The sequence below is a fragment of the Numida meleagris genome, unplaced genomic scaffold, assembly GCF_002078875.1.
Source record: "Numida meleagris isolate 19003 breed g44 Domestic line unplaced genomic scaffold, NumMel1.0 unplaced_Scaffold218, whole genome shotgun sequence".
Classification (NCBI taxonomy): domain Eukaryota; kingdom Metazoa; phylum Chordata; class Aves; order Galliformes; family Numididae; genus Numida; species Numida meleagris.
Genome location: NW_018363981.1, coordinates 169,100 through 191,129, shown reverse-complemented (window position 1 = coordinate 191,129; position 22,030 = coordinate 169,100). Strand labels below are relative to the sequence as shown.

Here is a 22,030-nt window from a genome sequence, read left to right as displayed (position 1 = left end):
ATCAGTAAGAATGCTATTAATCACACACCTCAAGTAACATACTATGTTCGTTCTGCTATATTGATACTAGATTAAAACCATGTGCCTCATAACAGATATAGCTGACAGTGTTAATTAGCTTTAATTAATTAGTGTTAAATAGTGTTTTGTAGCTGAAAATGTGCTCTAGCAGATGGTGGTGTTGTGTTATTAGCATTTTCTTGTAGTTTCCACGGAAATAAATAGGAGGCATTAATTTCAGAGTAACTTACATTCTTATTTTTTCAATATATATTGGCGTATATAATGCATTTAATTTCTTAACCTACTTTTACCTGTCAATCAGGCTTACCAAAGTGTACATAAATTGTTTTCTGACATACTGCTTTAAAATTTTTTACACACAGTTCTCATGGGCTTTTACCCATGAGAAATTTGCTATTAGCCTACAGTGATCCAGAACTTAATCCACTGCAGTACTGGAATTCATTACTGACAGGTTGGTGTGAATTCAGAATACTATTTGACTTAACCATGGCAGTTAGAGTGAAAATTTTATACGTTTATGTTTCTAGATAAGTATATACTTATATATACAAACTCATATATACATGTGTGTATAAATATATAAAACATATATATATAAAGCAAAAACAACATTAAGGAAGAACAATTTGATTAAAAAGCAAAAAAAACCAAAACATTTCATCCATTTGACAGCATGTATAAAACTTAATCTTTATTGACATAAACTGTCTTTTGTCAGTTCATAATTTGAGCACTCTAGAAGAAAAAACTGAAACCAAGCAATCAGACGCTTATTGTTTAAATCGACTGAAGACCTGGTCCTGCAAGATAAGATTCAGATGATGTTTTCAACTGCAATCTGCACTTTGATCAATGTCTAGGAATAAGACCAAGAAAAATCTGTTGTTTTAAGACATGCTCCAAGATTGCTGAGAAGGCATGATAACAAAACTTAAGCAGGGAACTGCTACAACAACTATAAAACACCTTTTTCTTATGTTTTCCTTTTTGCAAAAAATGCACATTATATCTTTCTTTCCGTTATTCATAACTTACCTTGTAGAAACATTGGTAAAATGCATATATGATGATATGACTACGCCAATCCTTCCTCTTCCTCCCTGCATCAGGGAAAATATTATTTATTTAATCTTTATTGCAGATAGTATTTTACTTGACCCATATTAAACAGAACTTTATGACAGGAGATTCACGAACTCTCTTTGGTCAGGCATTTCATGTGTTGTTTGAAAGGTGTTAATGATGGACAGTAACTTCTCTCCCTACTGCAAACTGGTTGACAAGTGACATGAAAAATGTTAAGTAGGGTTTCTACATGCATGTGTGTCAAGTCTTACTGAATTAGCAGGAAGCTTCCACAAATGTATGACAAAACACAGATAAAGTCTGGCTCTCCAGCAGTAATGATTTTTGTCAGTCACATTATCTAGGTTAGGAGGTGGTGAGCAATTGCTTTTGCATCACTTGTTATGTACATTTTTACATATGTATTTGTCATTTTTATAAATAATTATTAACCTTTTCCTTTTCTCTTAGTAAATAGTTTTATCTCAACCCAAGAGTTCTACTTTGTTTTTTCCAGTTCTCCCTCCCATCCCACTGGGGAGAGTGAACAACCTTGTGGTGCTCAACCACCTGCTGGGTTAAACCGCTACAGAAAAGCATATGATTTCTGACAGGTTTTGTTATTTTTACCTTCTTAACCCCATAGCACCTATAGCAGACTAAAAACTGCTGCTTATTTTTCTCTGAGGTATCAAAAAAAAATGTTTCAAAATCTTATTAAATACTTTATGTGATCTAAATTCAATACAATTTACCAAGTGGTAAATCTCACTAATTTCAAAACATTTTCAGACTCTCAGCTGACACAGGATAGTTGCATCTATTGTGTTCAAAAACTTTTAAGGCATTACCAAGAAGCATGAATCAACTACACCAATTTGCAAATAAAATATTTAATAATACTGTGCCCCTTTTCTTTTGTCCTATATATGGGCCATCCTCCCGGCTGTAGTCCTTCAGCTAGTAAGAACTCCCTAGTGTCTCAATTCTACCTGCAAGAACCACATGACTAGAGACTATACAACTCAATGTGCAGAGAAGTTTCGGTCCCATATTACCCTCATTTTGTTTAACGTAATATCTGCCAGCAATACATAGACAGATTTACCTCAAGTGTCAGCAGCATAGTTGCTAACTCAGTTCTGAACTCATATTATTTGTTTTTAATTAAGGCTTTTCTTTATTTTTCTTTATGTGAGCAAGGAGAAGCAGCAGGTCTGCACAATAGCAAGCTTTACTGTATGTCACTGCAATTACATAGACAGTTAGAATCTGTCCCAGAAGGTACTTAATGCACTCATTTCCTACAAACATACTATACTCTGAAGGGATGATCTATGAGATACAGATCTGTGCTATATATTCAACACTGTAGGTCACATTTTCCAATACAAACAAAAAATATAAAGTCCAGAAAAAGGTATTCTGTTGTGCTAGACTTTAACATCCACTTTAGCATACTAAAAGCAGTTTGGATATTTAAACTATGATGATCTGCAGTGTGGATCCAACTGACTGAAGTTAAGCCCATGATATGTTCCCGATGCTCGTGCAGCAACAGAATGTCAAAAATGTCACAGAATTTAAAATGCTTCTGAAGAATTTTCCTCTGAACTGGAAAAACTCAAGACTCTAAGTAAACTTATACAAGAAGTGCTGACCTCTGAAGAAGCAAACTAACATAACTGCATGCAATACTCTAGTATAGAGGCTAGAACAGTAGTTATAAAAAAGCAGAGATAAAAAGCATGCAAGTTCAGTGGATTTAAGCCTACTTAAATCAACTGAAGATCTGGCAAACAGCTTCCAACACTGAAAACAGACCAATCTTTATTTTTATTTTTAAATGAGTAAGGATAAAGGACAATCTTTTCAAAATAAATTCAAACTGGCAGTCAGTGAGGACACAAAACTCACTTACTTTGCAATGGATCACCACCACATGTTGAGGATCATTATTCAGCCATGACTCCATAGCCTTGCAGATGGTGCACACCTTATCAAGAGGTGGTGCATGCAGATCAGGCCACCCCACATCCATAATCTGCAGTTAAACAAATAATATTAACAGTCATCTTCACCATTATTCTCCATATGGTGAGGTCTCTTTACTTTCTCCAACCATGAGAATTATTTCACATGTTACACTTGAATGATATGATATAGGTAAATATATTAACAGGTCTCTTAAGGGGAAGAATGGGCTAGTGTTTCTGGTTTTGTTTTTTTTTTTTTGCTTTGTTTGCTTAAAAATCTAGTACATTTGTAAAAAGAAACACACTTCCCAAAACACATCAACCACTGATACATCAAAATTTTTCTGAAGATCTTTATTTCTTAAAGAATTTTCAATTAGAAACTCAGAGAATTTAAAAAAGCAAAATATTCATAAGGTCAACATTACAACAAAGAATGCTCACTGACCTGGTCAAATATTTTAAGACTGTTTTTATTTTGTTTACAATTCCTTTTCTTTATATGCAGGAGATTCCATGCACATAACTAGCAGCCCACCATGCAACAATTGTGTGATCAACTGCCAACTGTCCAACAGGAGGGGCATGTACTACAGATATGCTGTTGCCCCTGACCAACAAAACGTTAAGTGCCCCTGGCAACTAAAGCAAGTGTTGCTGTTGACCCTGACGAACAAAACATAAGTGCCTCCGACAACCAGCCACTGCCCCTGGCAGCGAAAACAATGCTATGAAGAGGATGAAAACCCAGAGAGTTTTGAGGCAGAACAGGTACCCCCTCCACCAAACTGCAGCTGTGCATGTCAACAAGACATTGCTGACCAACTTGCAGCCCCCTACAGACCAATGAGAAATTGCTGGATCCATGGTGGTGACTATCTCCACTTTATAATCTGTTCCCTGGGATTCCTCCCTTTACTATTGCCAACTTACCCATCTGCATTCCTTAGCTGCTTAAAATTTGTAACAAACCAGTCGGACAGCACATGGCCTTGTTTGGTCTTAATCTCACTCCAGGTTTATGTATACGTATCTATCTCCTCCAATAACTGAAGCGAGACATTTGTCATGGTTTTATGATTTTTGTTATTGGTATTTGACATCATAATATCATGTAGTGCACTGGCAGTCAAAGAGTTAATGCTCCAGTTTCATGTACTGTTGATATTTCTGGGTACCTGGTTCTCAGAAGAGAAGAACTACATATCCCAGAAGACTTTCACTGTTCCATTTCTGTTATCCATTTGGAGGGAAAGATAAAACAGTTCACAAGTCACGAGATGTCCCTTTCTTTTACTGCTTGTCTCTGCAGTGTGTGATCCCTAGCCATCTCACCTTCAGCATTAGAGTAAGGCCTTTGGTTTTCGACACACTCTCATTTTATTTCATTTATTAGCTTCAATTACAATTATATCGTATTATACTGTGTTATCTTGCATTCTGATATTACATTTAGTAAATTAGTTTTTCTCCCTTAGCTTGTTGCTGCTGTTGCTTTTGTTTTTACGCCCACCTCCCTACCTTTTCCCCTTTCCCCATCTCCTGGGGCATGGGTCCATGGGTCCCCTGCTCCATTAGTCACGGAACCAGACTGAATCGGCCCTGAAACACTTGACATTAAATTGGCATCATGGGACAGAATATACCCCAAGGCAAGAGTGTTGTCCTCCCAGAATATGAGTGTACCCCTCAAGATATACCCCAAGGTGAGAGAATTATCCTCTTAGAATACATGTGTACCTTTCAGGGGTGTTATGGGGCAAACTGCTGATTTGTTAATATGCGTTTTCCCCCTGAGCAGATTGCTCCACATTTGAGGTATGAGCATTAACAAAAAGAAGAATGAGGGTGAGAACCCTCTCCTCAAACTCTTAGAAAACATAGTGCCCTCCCCTGTGGGGATGGAGTGGGCACAGAAAAATTGGTCCAACTTGGAGGGAGATGTGAATCATATAAATTCCCTCCACAAGGAGGGAAAGGGAATGAGAGAGGGAAAGGGAAAATCAACCATTTCTGTAGTTCTAGGAGCTGCCCCTAATGCTGCCATACAGATCCACGACCAGCAGCACACAGCAGAAACCAAATTATTCCATCCTTGCAGGAATTGGTCAAACACCTGCTGGTCCAAGTAGAAGATCTTAGGGGGCAGTTAAAGAAAGAAAAACATGCAGTGGTCCTCTTCCAACAAGCCCTTAGAGAACAGCTGATAAATGAGACAGAGAATAATGGTAGTTTCCCAGGGAGTGGCTTGTACCCAAGAGAAAGCCTGGAGAATGTGAGAGCCTGAATAGATAAGTTAGAAAACCCAGTGACCTCCCTCCACTCTCTGATAAAAACTAAGCATACATATGAAGAGGGCAAAGATGGGTACTCCGATGTTAGTGTCAAGGAAGTCCCCTTCTCCATTGCCAAGTATGTCAAACTAAAGAAAGATTTTGCTCACACCCCTAAGGAACTGGAGACAGAACATGTATGAAGAGTGTACCTGATGGGGGGAGACCTGATCCTGTTGACTGAAAAAGAAGCAGAAGGTTACTGGGGACCTGGGGTATTTTTCACCACTAGTAACCACTGTGCCCTATGGTCCCTAATTCAAAGATTTGCTTATTTGGACAGTTATTCCCCAGTGATGGTTGATTTGTCCCACACAGAGTCTGTCCCTTTGACGCTCACTGAGCCTCTTAATAAATACATCAGGGAGGCTTGAGATGATTAGAGGAAGATACACAAAGTTAACCATCTGGATTTCACCTACCTTCCGACTTTGGTTCTTTTGGAACCAGGAAGTTTTTTCTTTTGTTTTCCAGCTGTGTCTCCTCTAACCTTGGTTCCTCTAGAACCAGGAAGTACTCTCTCTTTTGTTTTCCAGATGCTAATGAATGTTGATTCTATTGCTATGTCTCACAAGTTCCCTTCTCAGCTTGCTCCTTTTCCTGGGATCCCTGTGGCATCATCAGTGCCACTGTTTTGGGCAAGCATCCTCTTCAGACTTGCGGGATTAAATGGGATGGGTGGTGCCTGCGAGCACCAAGGAAGGAATCGGGGAGTCACGACGGGTGGTGCCTGCGAGCACCTGGGAGGAGCAGGGGGGGGTCACGGGTATACGGGGCGGTCGCGTGTACGGGTATAAGTAGCCTTGTTGCGCAGCATTAAATTGGCATTTCGGCGCTACATACCGTGTATGTGTCCCGTATGCCCCTGCACGCGGAGGTGCGGACGGAAGGGAAGCCTTAGTATGTTGTCGTAGACAACAAGACTGATATTTGTAATTGCTTATGCTGACCCTATCACACTCACTGGGTGGCCATGGTCCCATGCTTGTACTGGGCAAACTGGGAGTATGGGACTGAATTCTAATTCTAACAGAGGCTTAACCCTTTCAACTGTGGTTATACACAGTAATGAAATATATTCAGGAAATGAATGGGGCCTGGATAGTACTGGTTGATTCTCACAGCTCCTGGAAGATGCAGGACAAAGAATAAAGGTAGGGTGTTGGATGAACAATGGGTCCACCCATAAGAAAGTAGCTCAAGTCTCTGTGACCAATGCTAAAACTTCCCCATCTTCCCTGCATTCCTTAGCTGATTAGAATTCGTAATCAACTGATTGGACAGCATTTACCCTCATTTGGTCCTAATCTCACTCCAGGTAATATATACACTGAACCAACTCCTCCAATATTTGGAGCAAGACACCTTGTCCCAAGTGCAAAATGAAACACCTGCATTTCTTAAACTTAATGAGTCTGGTGATTGCCCAGTTCTCCAATTTGTCAAGATCTCTCTGCAAGGCCTCTCTACCCTTCCCAAGACCAGTCTTGAAAAATAATTGAGAGAGTTCTCATAATGACATCAGCTAGCTCTCTGAGCACCTTGAGATGAATCGCACCTGGCCCAATGGACTTACATGCACAGGATTTGCTGGAGCAGCAAATCCTGCACAAATTCAGGGTTGACTGGGAGAACATCATTACCATAGTCATGGCCCTCCAACTTGGGGCATTTGGGGTCCCAGAACCCATTCCCGATGTTGCAAACAGGTGAAAACGGTATTAAACATCTCTGCTTTATCTGTATCCCTACTTGTGAGGTTGCCATCCTCATCAAGAAAGAGACCAACATTATCTCTGCTCCTCCTTTTATTCTTAACATATATAAAAAAATCCTTTTTGTTATCCACCATAGTACTGGCCAGCTTCAACTTTAATTGTGCTTTGGTCACATTAATTTTCTCCCTACAGTGGTGAAGAGTATACCTGTACACCTCCCATGTTGCCTGATCTCGCTTCCAGGGGCTATGCACTTTCTTTTTCCACCTATGTTGAAGAAGATCCCTGCTCAGAAAAGCTGATCTTCTGGAATTGCCTATTTCTGTGCTCCTAAGAGGTTGTACGTAAAAAGCGAAAAGCACTTATGGACACCAACATCATTAAAAGCAATCTCCCAGGGGACCTTGCTCAACTAGTTCCCTGAACAGCCTGAAGTCTGCTCTCCCCATATCCAGGCTTGAAGTTTTGGTGTTAGTTTTCCTTCTGTTAACACAGATTTTAAACTCAACTACTTCACAGTCACTATGGCCAAGATAGCCTCCAATCTCCCATGAGATCTCCTCTGTTCACAAACACCAAATCCAGAAAGGTACCTTTCCTATTCAGCTCCCTTAGTACCTTTACCAGGAAGTTATATAATGTCAAGGTGTTTTAGCAGTCTTCTGGACCTGTTTCTGCCAGCTGTGTGGTATTCTGAATTAATGCCTGTCAAGACACCTGTAAGGACAAGGGTGGATGATCTAGAAGTATCTCTTAGTTCCTTAGAGAGTAATTCATTGGTCTTCCCATCTTGACTTTGTAGTCCACAGTAGAATCCCACAATGACATCTCCTTTATTTGCTTGTCCCTTCATCCTTTCCCAGAGTCTCTCAACCATGACATTGCCGACAGCAAGCTCCATACAGCCCAGCTCACATCCAGCACCATCCTCTCTCCTTACTTGCCCTTCGTGTGCCTTCTGAAGAACGTGGAACTGTCCATCATGACACACCAGTTGCTGAAGAGCAACTACAATTCATTTTTTATAAAAAATACAAGGGCTACTCCAAAAGTAATGCCTCCTATTTTATTATGTTGGTCTAACGCATCAGAGGTGATGGTATGGCAGTAGAGGTTGAACCTTCCCAACCACATTCCATTACAGTTTGTTGTCATGAGACAGATGGTAGCAGAGGGGCGGTTTGACAAACTAGTAAGCAATTGAATTCCTCCATGTAGAAAAAATGGCAACTATTGACAATCACTGATGCTTGCAGAACATTTATGGAGACCAAACAGTGGACGTTAGCAGAGTGAGACAGTGGATGATGTGTTTCAGCAGTGGTGACAGACATATGAAAGACAAGCCATATTCCAAACAGTCAAGCAGATTTTCACAAGCACAGCATGCAGGCTCTTGCTCACCGCTGGTGAAAATACATACTTTATGGTGGTGACTATGTTGAAAAATTGTGTTTTGGAGCTGAGAATCTGCTCTATCAAATACTGTTATTGTGCTATTGTGCTACAAATAGGAGACATTACTTTCAGAGTGATCTACTTAGAACACTTAGAAGGGAAAGTATGAGGAAAAACTGAAGACTGACATCAATAGGTCTTTTCCCTATGTTTCTATTGTACAAAGAAGCAGCTATGAAACGACAACATAAAAGTAAAGTTTGTATTTGAATTGAGTTCACTAGCTTCAGCCACTAGACAGTACACTACAGAATATTAGCTACCAGTATCCCATGAGTACACAAGAAAAGCACTCTTGGAGTACATTTTATTTCACTCAATAGGATTTTTTTCAGTAGCCACAACAGGTTTCAGGTCCAGTGTGTGAAGTCTAAGAAAACAGAAATATCTTAGAAAAGCACAGACCAAACAGGTACAAAACTCAAAAGTTATCTTACTCTGTAGCAAGTCTTGAAGAGCTTAAAGACTTATTAGGCCATTTAAATCATATTTAATACTACAGAAAAAGAGGTGTGATACAGAAAAGAATCAATACCTTTGGGTTAAGTTTGGTAAGGTCATACCTCTTTTCAGAAAGGTTTATCACCTGTTAAGAAGGAAAGAGAAAATATCAATTATTAAGACTTCATAATTTATGTAATAAATCACTATTTGAAACAGATTATTATTACTGAAATTGCAGCTGTAGAACTTCAGGCTTGCTTACTACTTTACTGAACTAAATAAACATTTAGAGACAGTTAACATAAGTAAATGTATTTTAGGTACTTTCCATAGTAAACTGAGTTTATGTATACGTCATGGTTTCACAGTTTTCACTGGTATTCCACATCATAATATCCCCAGGGATGGAAATACAACCCAACCACTTGCCACAGGTTAATCCAAACTGCACTGGAACAGGGTGATGCTCCTGAGCACCTGCAGTACATTGACAACATTATTGTGTGGGGTGATACAGCAGAGAAAGCTTTCAAGAAAGAATTAGAATCATAGAATTAGCAAGGTTGGAAAAGACCTACAAGATTATCCAGTCCAAAATAATCCAAATATCCAAATAATCTGAATAATCCAAATCCTTCAGTGAGCTGGTTTCGCTATTAAGCGAAGCAAAGTGAAAAGACCTGCACAGGAAATTCAGTTCCTAGATATAAAGTGGCAAGATGGACATCATCACATCCCAACAGATGTTGTCAACAAAACTGTTGATATGTCTCTACTCACCAGTAAGAAAGACACACAATCTTTTCTGGACGTAGTGGGCTTTTGGAGAATGCATGTTCCGAACTATAGCCTCACTGTTAGCCCCCTTCATCAGGTGATGCTGAATAAGAATAATTTTACGTGGGGCCCTGACCAGCAGCAGGCTTTTGAGCAAATCAAACAGGAGATAGCCTGTGCCATGGCCCTGGGGCCGGTACGGACGGGACAGGATGTAAAGAACATCCTCTACACTGCTGCTGGAGAGAGAGGCCCCACTTGGCATCTTTGGCAAAGGGCCTCAGGAGAGACCTGAGGCCAACCCCTGAGATTCTGGAGTCGAGCGTACAGGGGGCCCGAAGAGTGCTACACTCCAACTGAGAAGGAGATCTCAGTCGCATATGAGAGGGGTTCGAGCTGCTTCTGAAGTAATCGGTACTGAAATGCAGCTCCTTCTAGCACCTTGACTGCTGGTGCTCAACTACATGTTTTAAAGGAAATGTTCCCTCCACCCATTGTGCTACTGATACCACTTGGAGTAAGTGGATTGCACTGACTACACAGTGAGCTTGGATGGGGAACCTCAGTCACCCAGGAATCTTAGAAGTGATCATGGACAGGCCTGAAGGTAAAAAGTTTGGAACATCACCACGAGTGTGCTAAAGAGGCCCCACCACACAACGAATTACCAGAAAATGAAAAGAAATATGCCCTGTTCACTGATGGATCAAGCTGTATTGTAGGGAAGCATCACAGATGGAAATCTGCTGTGTGGAGCCCTGCATGACAAGTTGCAGAGGCCACCGAAGGAAAAGGAGAATCAAGCCAATTTGCAGAGGTAAAGGCTGTCCAGCTGGCATTAGATGTTGCTGAACGGGAGAGGTGGCCAATGCTTTATCTTTACACTGACTCATGGGTGGTGGCAAATGCCTTATGGGGGTGGTTAGAGCAGTGGGAACAAAGCAACTGGCAACGAAGAGGTAAACGTATTTGAGCTGCTGAACTGTGTAAAAACACTGCTGCCCGAACAGAGAATATGGTCATGAAGGTGCCTATGCAGATGCTCATGTGCCCAAGAGTTAGGCTACTGAAGAGCAACAAAATAACCAACAGGTAGATCAAGCTGACAAAATTGAGGTGGCTTAAATAGACTTGGACTGGCAACACAAAGGTGAATTATTTCTAGCTCAGTGGGCCCATGAAACCTCACGCCATCAAGGAAGAGATGCAATGTATAAGTGGGCTAGAGACCGAGGGGTGGAGTTAACTGTGGACACTATTGCACAGGTTTTTCATGACTGTGAAACATGGGCCACAATTAAACAAGCCAATTGGATGAAACCTCTCTGGGGGAAGGGCAATGGCAAAAGTATAAATATAGAGGAGCATGGCAGGTTGATTAAATCACTTTGCCACAAACCTGTGACAGTAACCATTATGTGCTTACCATGATGGTGGTAACCACCGGGTGGCTTGAAATATATACTGTACCTCATGCCACCACCCAAAACACCATATTAGGTCTCGAGAAACAAGTCGTATGGTGACATAGCACTCCAGAAATAATTGAGTAAGGCAATGGGATTCATTTTAGAAATCCTCTTGTAAACACTTGGGCCAAAGATCATGGCATTGAATGGATTTATCATATCCTCGACCATGCATCAGCTTCTGGTAAAATTGAATGACACAATGGATTGTTAAAAACTACGTTGAAAGCAATAGGCAATGGGTGGTGGAACATTTAAGCACTGGAATAAGCATTTGGAAGAAGCCACCTGGTTAGTCAACACTCAAGGATCTATCAGTCCAGCTCCCTACATACTACAGAAGGAGAGTCCCTGTAGTACATGTAAAGAAAAAAGCAGTTTAGGTCTTCCCAGCTTTAGGCAAGGGCAAACCTCTTTGTGGACCTGGGTTCACCTGGTGGGTAATGCAGAAAAATGGGGATGATCAAGGCGTACCTCAATGGAATTTCACATTGGGGGAGCGTAGTCAGTAATTCCATGTGTGTTTATATGTGTGTGTGTTTAAAGAATGTTAATTATTGTTTGTATATGTTGAGTATGATGTAGTAATGTGGAATAAGAGGTGGAATGTCATGGTCTCATGGCTATCATCAGTATTTTGCATCACAATATCATGCAGTGTTCTGGGAGTTAAAGAGTTAATGCTGCAGTGCCATGGATTGTCAGTATTTCCAATCTCTTGGTCTCAGAAAAGAAGAATGAACTGCAACTCACAGACCTCACTTCTTCTATTTCCATTTTCCATTTGGAGGGAAAGATAAAGCTGATTGGGAGTCAAAAGACTTCTCTCTTCTTTGGTCCCTGGCTGCTTCACCTACTGCATTAGAGTAAGGTTGTTGGTTTTGGAAACTCTCTCATTTTATTTATTAGCTTCAGTTCCAATCATATTGTATTATATTGTGTTATCTCACATTCTGCTACTATATTTACTAAATAAGTGTTTCCCTTAGCTCGTTGCCTTCACTTTCCTTCATCCAGGCCCACCTCCCTACCTTCTCCCTTCCCCCCAACTTCCCAGGGCGTGGATCCACGGGTCCCTCTGTCCCCTTGTCACATGTCACAGCCGATCCATTACATTATATGATGAAGCTAGATGTACACTTCAAAAAAGACAGTAAAGTTCTCTACATTTTATTTATTTCACGTGGATTTATTTTAGCCAGGGGTATACTGAGAGAAACCTGAACACCAAGCAAAATCACTATTCAGCTCAAGCATTCAAAAAGAAATGCCTCTAAGTGTGGTTATGTCTTACATATTTGAATCTGAGTGCGTGGTCCACAAAATATTGGTCAATGGAAACTTCACCCAGTGCTTAACAAGATACAGCTAAGGATACAGACTGCTTAAATAGATGCTAATAAATAAAAAAACACAGTGTATAGAAGTATGTGTGAATGTATCATCAGAAAATACTTTGAATCAGTACCAATCAATAACAAATAACTGAAATACCAATACTGAATAACCAACACATTGCTAATGAGCCAGATTCTGTTTCAAAATGTGGCTAATTTACATCACAGAGAGCTAAGAACAGATGACATTCATAAGCATTTAAGAAGTCTCATTATACTGCCAGAATGGGATAAAAGTCCATAAATATGAGCGAGAATAAAAATGAGATGTAAGTCTACTATGTACTTAGCTACTACCTAAGGACAACTTAAGAACCCTTTTCTAAAGTGTACTATCCTGTTTGGAATTAACCAGCACTCTCATCAGCAGTCTCAGCAAAGAAGCTAAGAACTGAACAGGACAAACTAAATCACTTTGCCTCTAGAAGCTGCTGCCTGATGTTCAAGGACACAGTGGAAAAAGAAAGATGTTATACCATCTTTAGAGAAAATTGCAGTTTGTGAACATGAATTTCATTCACAGAAAGAGAAGAAAAACAACAACAGATTAACAAAAAAAAAAAAAAACCAACAAAAACAATTAACAGGGTATCCAAGAGAACAGCTTGTATTTTAAGCTGCATAATGTTACAGAATCACACACAATGTTCACTGTAAAAGACATACATCACTTTAACTGACCTCAAACCCTAAAAAAGGAAATCTTAAAACATCCTTGTACTACCAGGAACATAGTCTTTATTCCAGTATTCTGTCTGCATTTTAAACAGATTACTGCTGAACAGGTAAACAGTAAACAAAATTCATATGTGCATTGTCCATACTATTTCAGTTCAGGAAGATGTATCAACATTTGAAATTAAGGCTACAGTTATTCTTACAGAAATACCTAGTGTAATTCAGCAGGAATTAAACCAAAAATACTTTCTACACAATTTAGTGGAGAGTCTTATTCTTAAAATGCAGAATTATTAAAATGTGCATTAAAACTGTGTAAGAAATCAATTACCTAAAATTTTCAGAAAAAAGAATTGTGTGATTTGGTGAGAACTTTCCTCTATCCATCTATCTTGTTATATTCATATTTAAGATCAGTTTACAAGTCACGATTGATATTTGTCGCTGCTGTATCAGAAGCCAAATTGAAATACAGGGACCTAGCCAAGTTCCTGTGAAGCATATAGTAGAGACCAAACTCGAATACTACAGTAGCATGTCAGAAGGCATGGAACCAACATTTCACATAAAGAAACAAAAAAAAACCAGCTACTCAGTGCTTTCATGAAAAGCATATACAATAAATAGATGCAAGTGGAAGAATAACTGCATTGTTTTTAGCCCATTTTTGTTTATTCAAGATACAGTTACTCGTATTTTGTACACAACTTATAAGCATTAATCTTTAACTCTATGAAGCTAAAAAATCCTAAAATTTAGGTCAAAATCATCTAATAAATAGAAAATGAAGTAATAAAAAAAATGAGCAGAGAAAAAGCAACCATCCTATACACAGTGGAAACATCCCCCAGTGTTGTCTGTAACATGAACGGTATACTCTGGTCATTACAACACTAAGTACCGGCATGGCAAAAATTCACCAGTCTGCACCCATTTCCATAAGGATAAGGAACAGACAGAGTAAGCAAGCAGAACTGTTTAGGAATTTTTATTCAGGAATAAATTTACACACTGAAACCAGCAGAGGCCTGATGAGGAGTACAGTGCAGGGCAAAGGAAAATGCAGCCAAAACAGGGTATGAGCTAAAATTAACATATAGTTCTAACCAGAAAAACAGCAGCAGCACACAAGTGTTAACATATCATTCACATACGCAAGACAAAGAAAATGCAGAACACCTGTATTAGTCTAACCAGTAACAAATATACATATGCTAAATGCCCTGCTAACAGGGGATGCTGATAAGGTGGACATCCTTCTACACATTCAGTGTTTACTGCTAAGGTCACCCCTCAGAAATCCCAGACTCCAGAAGAAGGATGATTTCCTCTTGGTTAAGGAGGAGGTGGTCAAAGATAGTTTAAGCAAAATCAATGACCACAAACCATAGAATCCTTAAAGTTGGAAGGCACCTTTAAAGGTCATCTAGTCCAACACCCCTGCAATGAACAATGACATCCACAGCTACACCAGGTTGCCCAGAGTCTGATCCAGCCTCACCTTCGAAGTCACCAGGGACAGGTCATCTACTACATCTCTGGGCAACCTGTTCCAGTGCCTCACCACCCTCACTGTAAAAGATTTTTTCCTTATATATAATCTAAATCTAACCTCTTTAAGCTTGAAACCATTTCCCCTTGTTCTACCACAACAGACCTTGCTAGAGACTCTCATCTGTCCCCTTCTTTCCTGTAGCTCGCCTTTAGATACTGAAAGGCTGCTATCAGGTCACTTAGGAGCCTTCTCTTCTCCAGCTGAAAAGCCCCAGCTCTCTCAGCCTCTCCTTGTAGGAGAGGTGTTCCATCCCTTGAATTACTTTTGTGGCCCTCTGTCATGGTTTTATGATTTTCGGTTATTGGTATTCCACATCATAACATCATGTACTGTATGTACCTGGTTCTCAGAAGAGAAGGACTACTACATTCCCCAGGGGACTTTGCTCCTCTGTTACCATTTCCGGCCAGAGGGAAAAGATAAAAACTTTCAGATCACGAGACCTCATCCATTCTCTTTCCACTCGTCTCTCATCCTGGCAGCACCTTGCTCCCCAGCCGTCTTATCGTCGGTAGTAGAGTAAGGGCTACCTTGACTTTGGACATTCTCTGTATTGGATTTATCAGCTTAAATTGTAATTATATTGTATTATAGTGTGTTGTTTTGCATTCCGATATCTTATTTAGTAAATTAGATTTTCTCCTCAGATTCTTGCCGCTGTTCTTTGCTCTCAGGCCCATCTCCTTACCCTTTTTTTCCCTTTTCCCTTTTCCCGTGGCGTGGGCCTGTGGGTCCCCTGTCCCATTCGTCACGGAACCGGGCCAAACGCCTGTAAACCATTGACACCCTCCTCTGGAAGCACTCCAACAGGTCTGTGTCGCTCCTGTACTGAGGACTCCACATTTGGACACAGTACACCAGGTGAGGCCTCGCCAGCACAGAGTAGAGGGGCAGGATCATCTCCCTCAGTCTGCTGGCCATGCTTCTGTTTATACAGCCCAGCATATGGTTGGCTTTCTGGGCTGCAAGGACACACTGTTGACTCATATCCAGTTTACCATTCACCAGTACCCCCAGGTCCTTTTTGGCAGGGCTGTGCTCAATCCTGTTAACCTCCTGCTTGGATCCAGCAGTGGAGGTTGCTGCTACCCAGGTGCAAGGCCTTATATGCACCATTTGCATTGGTGAGCAACAGGTATTGCATCCCCCCTGGTGGGGCCATCAATTACTTAGGAAGTTATCCTCCATGCATTCCAGGAGCCTCCTGGATTGCCATGCTACTTTTCCAGCAGATGTATGGGTGGTTGAAATCCTCCAGCAGGATGAGCTCTTGTGATCACAATGTCTCCTGTATCTGGAGATAGAAGGTCTGATTGACAGGCTCTGCTTGACAGGGTGGCCTGTAGTAGACACCAATCACAAGGCTCCCTTTGCTACCTCAATCTCTGTCACCCACAGGCTTTTGACTTGCTCATGACTTTTCTTTAGGGGCAGCTCTTCACATTCTGTTTATTTCCTGATATAAGATAGCAACACCTCATTCCTCCTTCCTTGCCACTCCCTTCTCAACAGCTTGTACGCATTGATAGCCACACTCCAGTCATAGGAGTCATCACACCAGGTTTCAGTGACAGCAACTATATCATAGTTTTCTAGGAGCACAGTAGCTTCCAGCGCCACCTGTTTGTTTCCCAGGTTGCGAGCACTGGTGTAGAGGTGCTTCATCTGAGCACTTGATTTGGTCTTGTCATCTCCTTAAAGGATAACTCCTTAATTCCTTTTAGACAGTTCCTCTATTGCCTTCTCCTATTACCCTTGCAGTCACTATCTTAATTACCATATGCTTTCATACACACAGCAGTGTTACTAGCAATTCGCAAGGCAGTGGGTCCTTCAAGCCCACAGCTAACACCCTGTCCCTCTAATATAGCTATGCCATCTGTATGGGAACCATGAAGTCACCACCTGATCCAGTGATTGAGCACCTGGTGAAGGGGCACAGCCAGTCCTGAGAGCGCAGGTGGAAGCAATTCTCCTGTGCAATGGGCTCAATGGGTCCAACACTCCCTAACCTCATTTAAGGGCTGGCATCCAGAAAAGAAGTACCTCCACTTGGAGACTGCCTTCTCTGGAGTATTCAGTAAGCCCCAACCTCTTCAGATAAGAAGTAAGTAATTGCTTCTTTATTACCAGGTTGTGACATCTACCTTTCTTGGGTAATCTAAAACTGGTTTAAAGCAACTGTATCTGCTACTGCCTCTCCTTGTACTTGGTGAGCTAGGTAGCAGAACCTGCCAAAGGCAAAATAAATTCTGAGATGGCTCTCTTAAAGGGTGTAGCAAACTGGTTTGGATGAGAAAAATCTGCTTCACTGGAGAAGGAATTACCTGGGCACGTTCTAGGCTTTCCATAGCACAGGCTCGTTTGTACAGTAGAAGGATGGGGGACAGGGAGAGTGAGCACTACTTCCCCAACCTAAATGATGCTTATTTTGAGGACCTAGGAAAGGATAGTTTCATATTCAGAAAACGAAAACTTACGGAATCAAACATACCTGGTTTCTGTTAATGGTCTTAAGTCACTTAAGTATCTCAAAACAACATCTCAAGGATGAAAATCAACTATGTGATCAAATTAAACTACTAGAATATAAAATCACTGTATTACTAGGTAAACCTACCCAAACTAACACTAGACAACTAGTCAGGGCCTTGTCTCTCACAAATAAAGTGGATCCTGAGCAATCTGACCTCTATGGCCCTGACAATACTGGAAAGGAGAATCCTAAGGAATCAGAACTATAGGCTTTAGTGGAACCAGACCCTCTAGCTATCTGGCCAACAGTCACTGGGGGGGAAAAAAAAAAAAAATCCAAAGAAGGCTTAAGGAGGTACTACATAATGAGTGGCTTCCTCCCGAAACTACAATGCATGTTATCATATGCCCATATATGGCTGCTAAATTGATGGACTTAATCTAACTAAGCAAACAGCAAGGGGAAGTGTCCCAGGTTGGTTGTTGAGATTATGGGATATGAGAGCCAAAAGTGTTATGGTAAATGACCCAGAAACTTCCAAACTGGCCTCTATCATGACACAGCCAGCAGTGAGGCAAAGGTTATATGCCACTATCATACACAATGAGGGAATTAATTCCTTAACTCAATGGATTATGGCAGCCTGTTGATTGATGTGGCCTAATAAACCAGATATAACTGCCCATACTGGTTTATGGAATTCTATGGAGGAGGTCTAGAATTACATCCAGGAGCTAGCTATGAGGGAAGCCATCTATGAGGACACTTTTGAGAGTCCTGACTCAGTCAAATTCACTGCAGAGGTAAGAGACTTAATTCTACGGCAAGCTCACCCCACCCATCGCTGTGGGACACTCATAGTGATCTTAAATCCTTCGGTGGCTTCTGAGGCCATAATTCAACAGGCCACTCAACTAGTGGTTGACTTCAAAGAAACCAAGTGCCTAAGGTCAAAGCACAATACTTGAGCAATGCAGAAAAAGGAATACCATCCTCAGGAAGCACAAGTCTGAAGGTTTCCACCCCCCAGAGGATCCCACAGTTGGCCTGCGAGAGTTCCCTGCAGGCAAATGTGGAATGACCTCATATGGGCTTGAGGTACAATTTAATGACATTGATAAAGAAACCAACCATGTCCTCCTAAACCTGTGGAGGAAATTAAAAGAGAAATAATGCTTTACACCTTCCCCCACTAGAAGGGGGAATGTAGATAGGACTTCTCCTCAGGCATGGAAGCTAGAAGACATCCTAATACCATCTAAGAACTGTCAGCCGCCTCAGGGGATCTGGGCAGCCACAGCTGGGCCTCCAGAAGAACAAGACCTAGGGATTTTTCAATTCATGGCATGAAGGAGGGCCCAAGGTTTCCCAAGAACTAGGGTCTCCAAAGGAGATTGGAGGCCCTATGTTAAGTTGACAATATGCTGGTTCCGAAAAAATATACAAAGAGTATTGACTTTAGTGGACACAGGAGCTGAGATGTCTATAGTTCATGGTGAGCTCTCAAAGTTTTCCAGTACACGAAACATTACAGGAGAATGTGGGGAGGAAAAATGATCCCTGTAATGCAAACCTGGTTAAAATTGGGTGTTAGATGTCTAGCTCCTCAGGAGTACAAAGTATCTATTCCACCAATACAGGAGATATATTATGGGGACTGACTCTCCAAACTAATATTGGACAGTTCACATTGCAATTTAGGAGAATTAGTGCCTGGGTGGTACAGTCAATCCTATGGGGCTATGCAACACACATGCCCATTTGGGTGCCCCAGCCACACTGGATCACTAATGTGAGACAGCATAGACTCCAGGAGGTCAGGAAGAAAGCACTCAATACAAGAATTGGAAAAGGTGGAAATCATAAGACCAGTACATAGCCCCTATATGGCTGGTCCAGAAATGAGATGGGATCTGGCAAATGACAGTCGACTACAGAGAATTAAACAAGACCACAAAACCAATCCATGCAGCGGTACCCAATATCTCCACTCTCCTGGACACATTGAGTAGGGAGTCAGAAACCTACCACTGTGTCCTAGATCTAGCTAATGCATCCTTCAGTATCCCGAGGGCTTGAGAGCAGCCCTGAGGAGAAGGATTTGGGAGTGTCAACTGATGAAAGATTCAGCACAAGCTGGCAATGTGTGCTTAGAAGGCCAACCATATCCTGGGTTGCATCAAGAGAAGTATGACCAGCAGGTTGAGGGAGGTGATTTTGCCCCTCTACTCTGCTATCATGAGACCCCACCTGGAGTACTGCATCCAGTTCTGGAGCCCTCAACACAAGAAGCACATGGAGTAGTTGGAGCAGGTCCAGAGGAGGGCCATGAAGATGATCAGAGGGCTAGAGCACCTCCCCTACAAGGACAGGCTGAGAAGAGAAAGCTCTAAGGAGACCTTACAGCAGCCTTCCAGTACCTGAATAGGGCCTACAGGAAAGCTAGAGAGGGACTTTTTAGAAGGGCACGTAGCAACAGGAAGAAGTGAAATGGCTTTAAACCGGAAGAGGGTAGATTTAGACTAGATATTAGGAAGAAATTCTTTACTGTGAGGGTGGTGAGACACAGTTTGCTCTGAGAGGTTGTGGATGCCCCCTCCCTGGAAGCATTCAAGGCCAGGCTGGATGTGGCTTTGAGCAACCTGGTCTAGTGGGACACGTCCCTGCCTATAGCAGGGGGTTAGGAACTACATGATCTAAAAGGTCCATTCCAACCCAAAACATTCTATGACCTCACTGCTAAAGAATCAAAAGACCAACTGCATGCAAATGAGAGGGTAGGCAGTGGACCTTCCAGGTCCTACCACAAGGGCACGTACATTCACCAACTTACTACCATAATTTGTTAGCCCATGATTTGGCGAGGTGGGATAAAGAGGATAATATCAAATCATATCATTATACTGATGATTTACTGCTGACTTTTGCCTCTTTGGAAATGCTTGAAAAAGCAGTAGGTTCACTATCAAAATACCTACAAGAAAAAGGATGGACTATCAATCTACAAAAGGGTTAAGGACCTGGACTGTTAGTGAAATTCTTGGTAGTCATTTGGTCAGGGAAGACTCCTGATGCCATTACAGATAAAACACAGGCATTTTCAATACCAACTACAGCAAAACATCTTCAAGAATTTTGGAGCATCCTGGGCTATTGGAGGACCTTTATACCCTGCCTTGCACAAATCCTGAGGCCTCTGTATAGACTAAGAAAGGCCAATTGTGAGATTAGAGATGGATGGAATAAGATGCTCTCCAGCAAGCCAAATGAGCCATCAAACAAGCACAGGCACTTAGTATATTCAATCCCACCCAACCCACTGGATTAGATGTACATGTAACCCAGGAAGGGTTTGGGTAGGGCTTGTGGCAGTGTCAGGGTTCTGTCAGCACCCTAATTGGTCTCTGGTCCCAGGCTTGACACAGAACAGAAGAAAGGTATAGCCTGAGTGAAAAACAGTTACTGGCCACCTACTCTGCCCTACACACAGTAGAGCCAATAACACAAACAGCAGAGGTAGTAGTAGTAAAAACAACACTACCTATTCAAGAGTGGGTAAAAGATAGATTGCCATGCTCCTAAGACAGAGGTGGCACGCGGGGTTGCCAAACTGGAACAGTGAAGTCACTTGTCCTCCTCACCATTAAAAGAAGAGCTACAAAAGATACTAGGCCCAATGATGTACCACAGTGATGCTCCTGAAGAGACCACTATTGCTCCACCAGAGAGGAGTCTTGTACAAGAGGGGAAAATACTCTATACTAGAAGATGCCTGGTACATGGATGAGTCCAGCAAAGGAAATCATAGTAAATGGCAAGCAATTGTATACCATCCCTCAAGTTAGACCACCTGGTTCGAAGAAGGAGATAGACAGAGTAGCCAGTGGGCTGAACCAAGAACAGTGTGGTTCCTGTGGTTATAACCCAGGAACCAGGTGATGGTGCATTGTACATCTGCATGGATTAGCTGGGCGGTCTACTGAGGACTTATGCTTTGGATCACACAGGGGGCCACTCAGGATTGGATTATCCAAACCTGATCAATCTGGGCCAGAGACGTGTGGTTGGATACATGGAACATGGTTGGGCACAGAACTGCACATGTCTACCTTGTATCCTGACACCAGCCCATGCAGTCACTGGGGAATGACGAAGCTAACACACTAGCTTGGATAAAAGCAGCTAGAAGATTCACCAGCTGAGAACATCATTCAATGTCTATGTAACAAGTTGCGACATTCTGGACAAAAGATAATGTGGGCAGAAGTAAATGCATGAGGGCTGCCTGTTCAAATGTTAGATATTGTCCAGGCATGTCATAGAATCATAGAATGGCCTGGGTTGAAAAGGACCTCAAAGATCATCGAGTCACAACCGCCCTGCTAAGTGCAGGGTCGCCAACCACTAGACCAGGCTGCCCAGAGCCACGTCCAGCCTGGCCCTGAATACCTCCAGGGATGGGGCATCCACAACCTCCTTGGGCAACCTGTTCCAGTGCGTCACCACCCTCTGTGTGAAAAACTTCCTTCTAATATCTAACCTACATCTCCCCTGTCTCAGCTTAAAACCATTCCCCCTTGTCCTATCGCTATTCACCCTCACAAACAATCGATCCCCCTCCTGTTTATACGCTCCCTTCAAGTATTGGAAGACCACA

General features: G+C 41.8%; 1 protein-coding gene across 36 annotated transcripts in view; it reads right to left on the bottom strand.

The window, feature by feature from the left end:
• Window positions 1–22,030, bottom strand: part of TNS3 (tensin 3) — a 290,201-nt gene that overhangs the window by 126,992 nt on the left and 141,179 nt on the right. For all 36 annotated transcript variants that reach the window (XR_002433899.1, XM_021382346.1, XM_021382352.1 and 33 more), the window contains 3 exons: window positions 9,113–9,163; window positions 3,014–3,136; window positions 1,063–1,127 (listed from right to left, as the gene is read on the bottom strand). Coding sequence is in view for 35 of the 36 variants with exons in the window: in XM_021382346.1 (XP_021238021.1) it covers window positions 1,063–1,127; window positions 3,014–3,136; window positions 9,113–9,163 (239 nt within the window). In the remaining variant the exon portion in view is untranslated. The remainder of the gene's footprint in view (window positions 1–1,062; window positions 1,128–3,013; window positions 3,137–9,112; window positions 9,164–22,030) is intronic.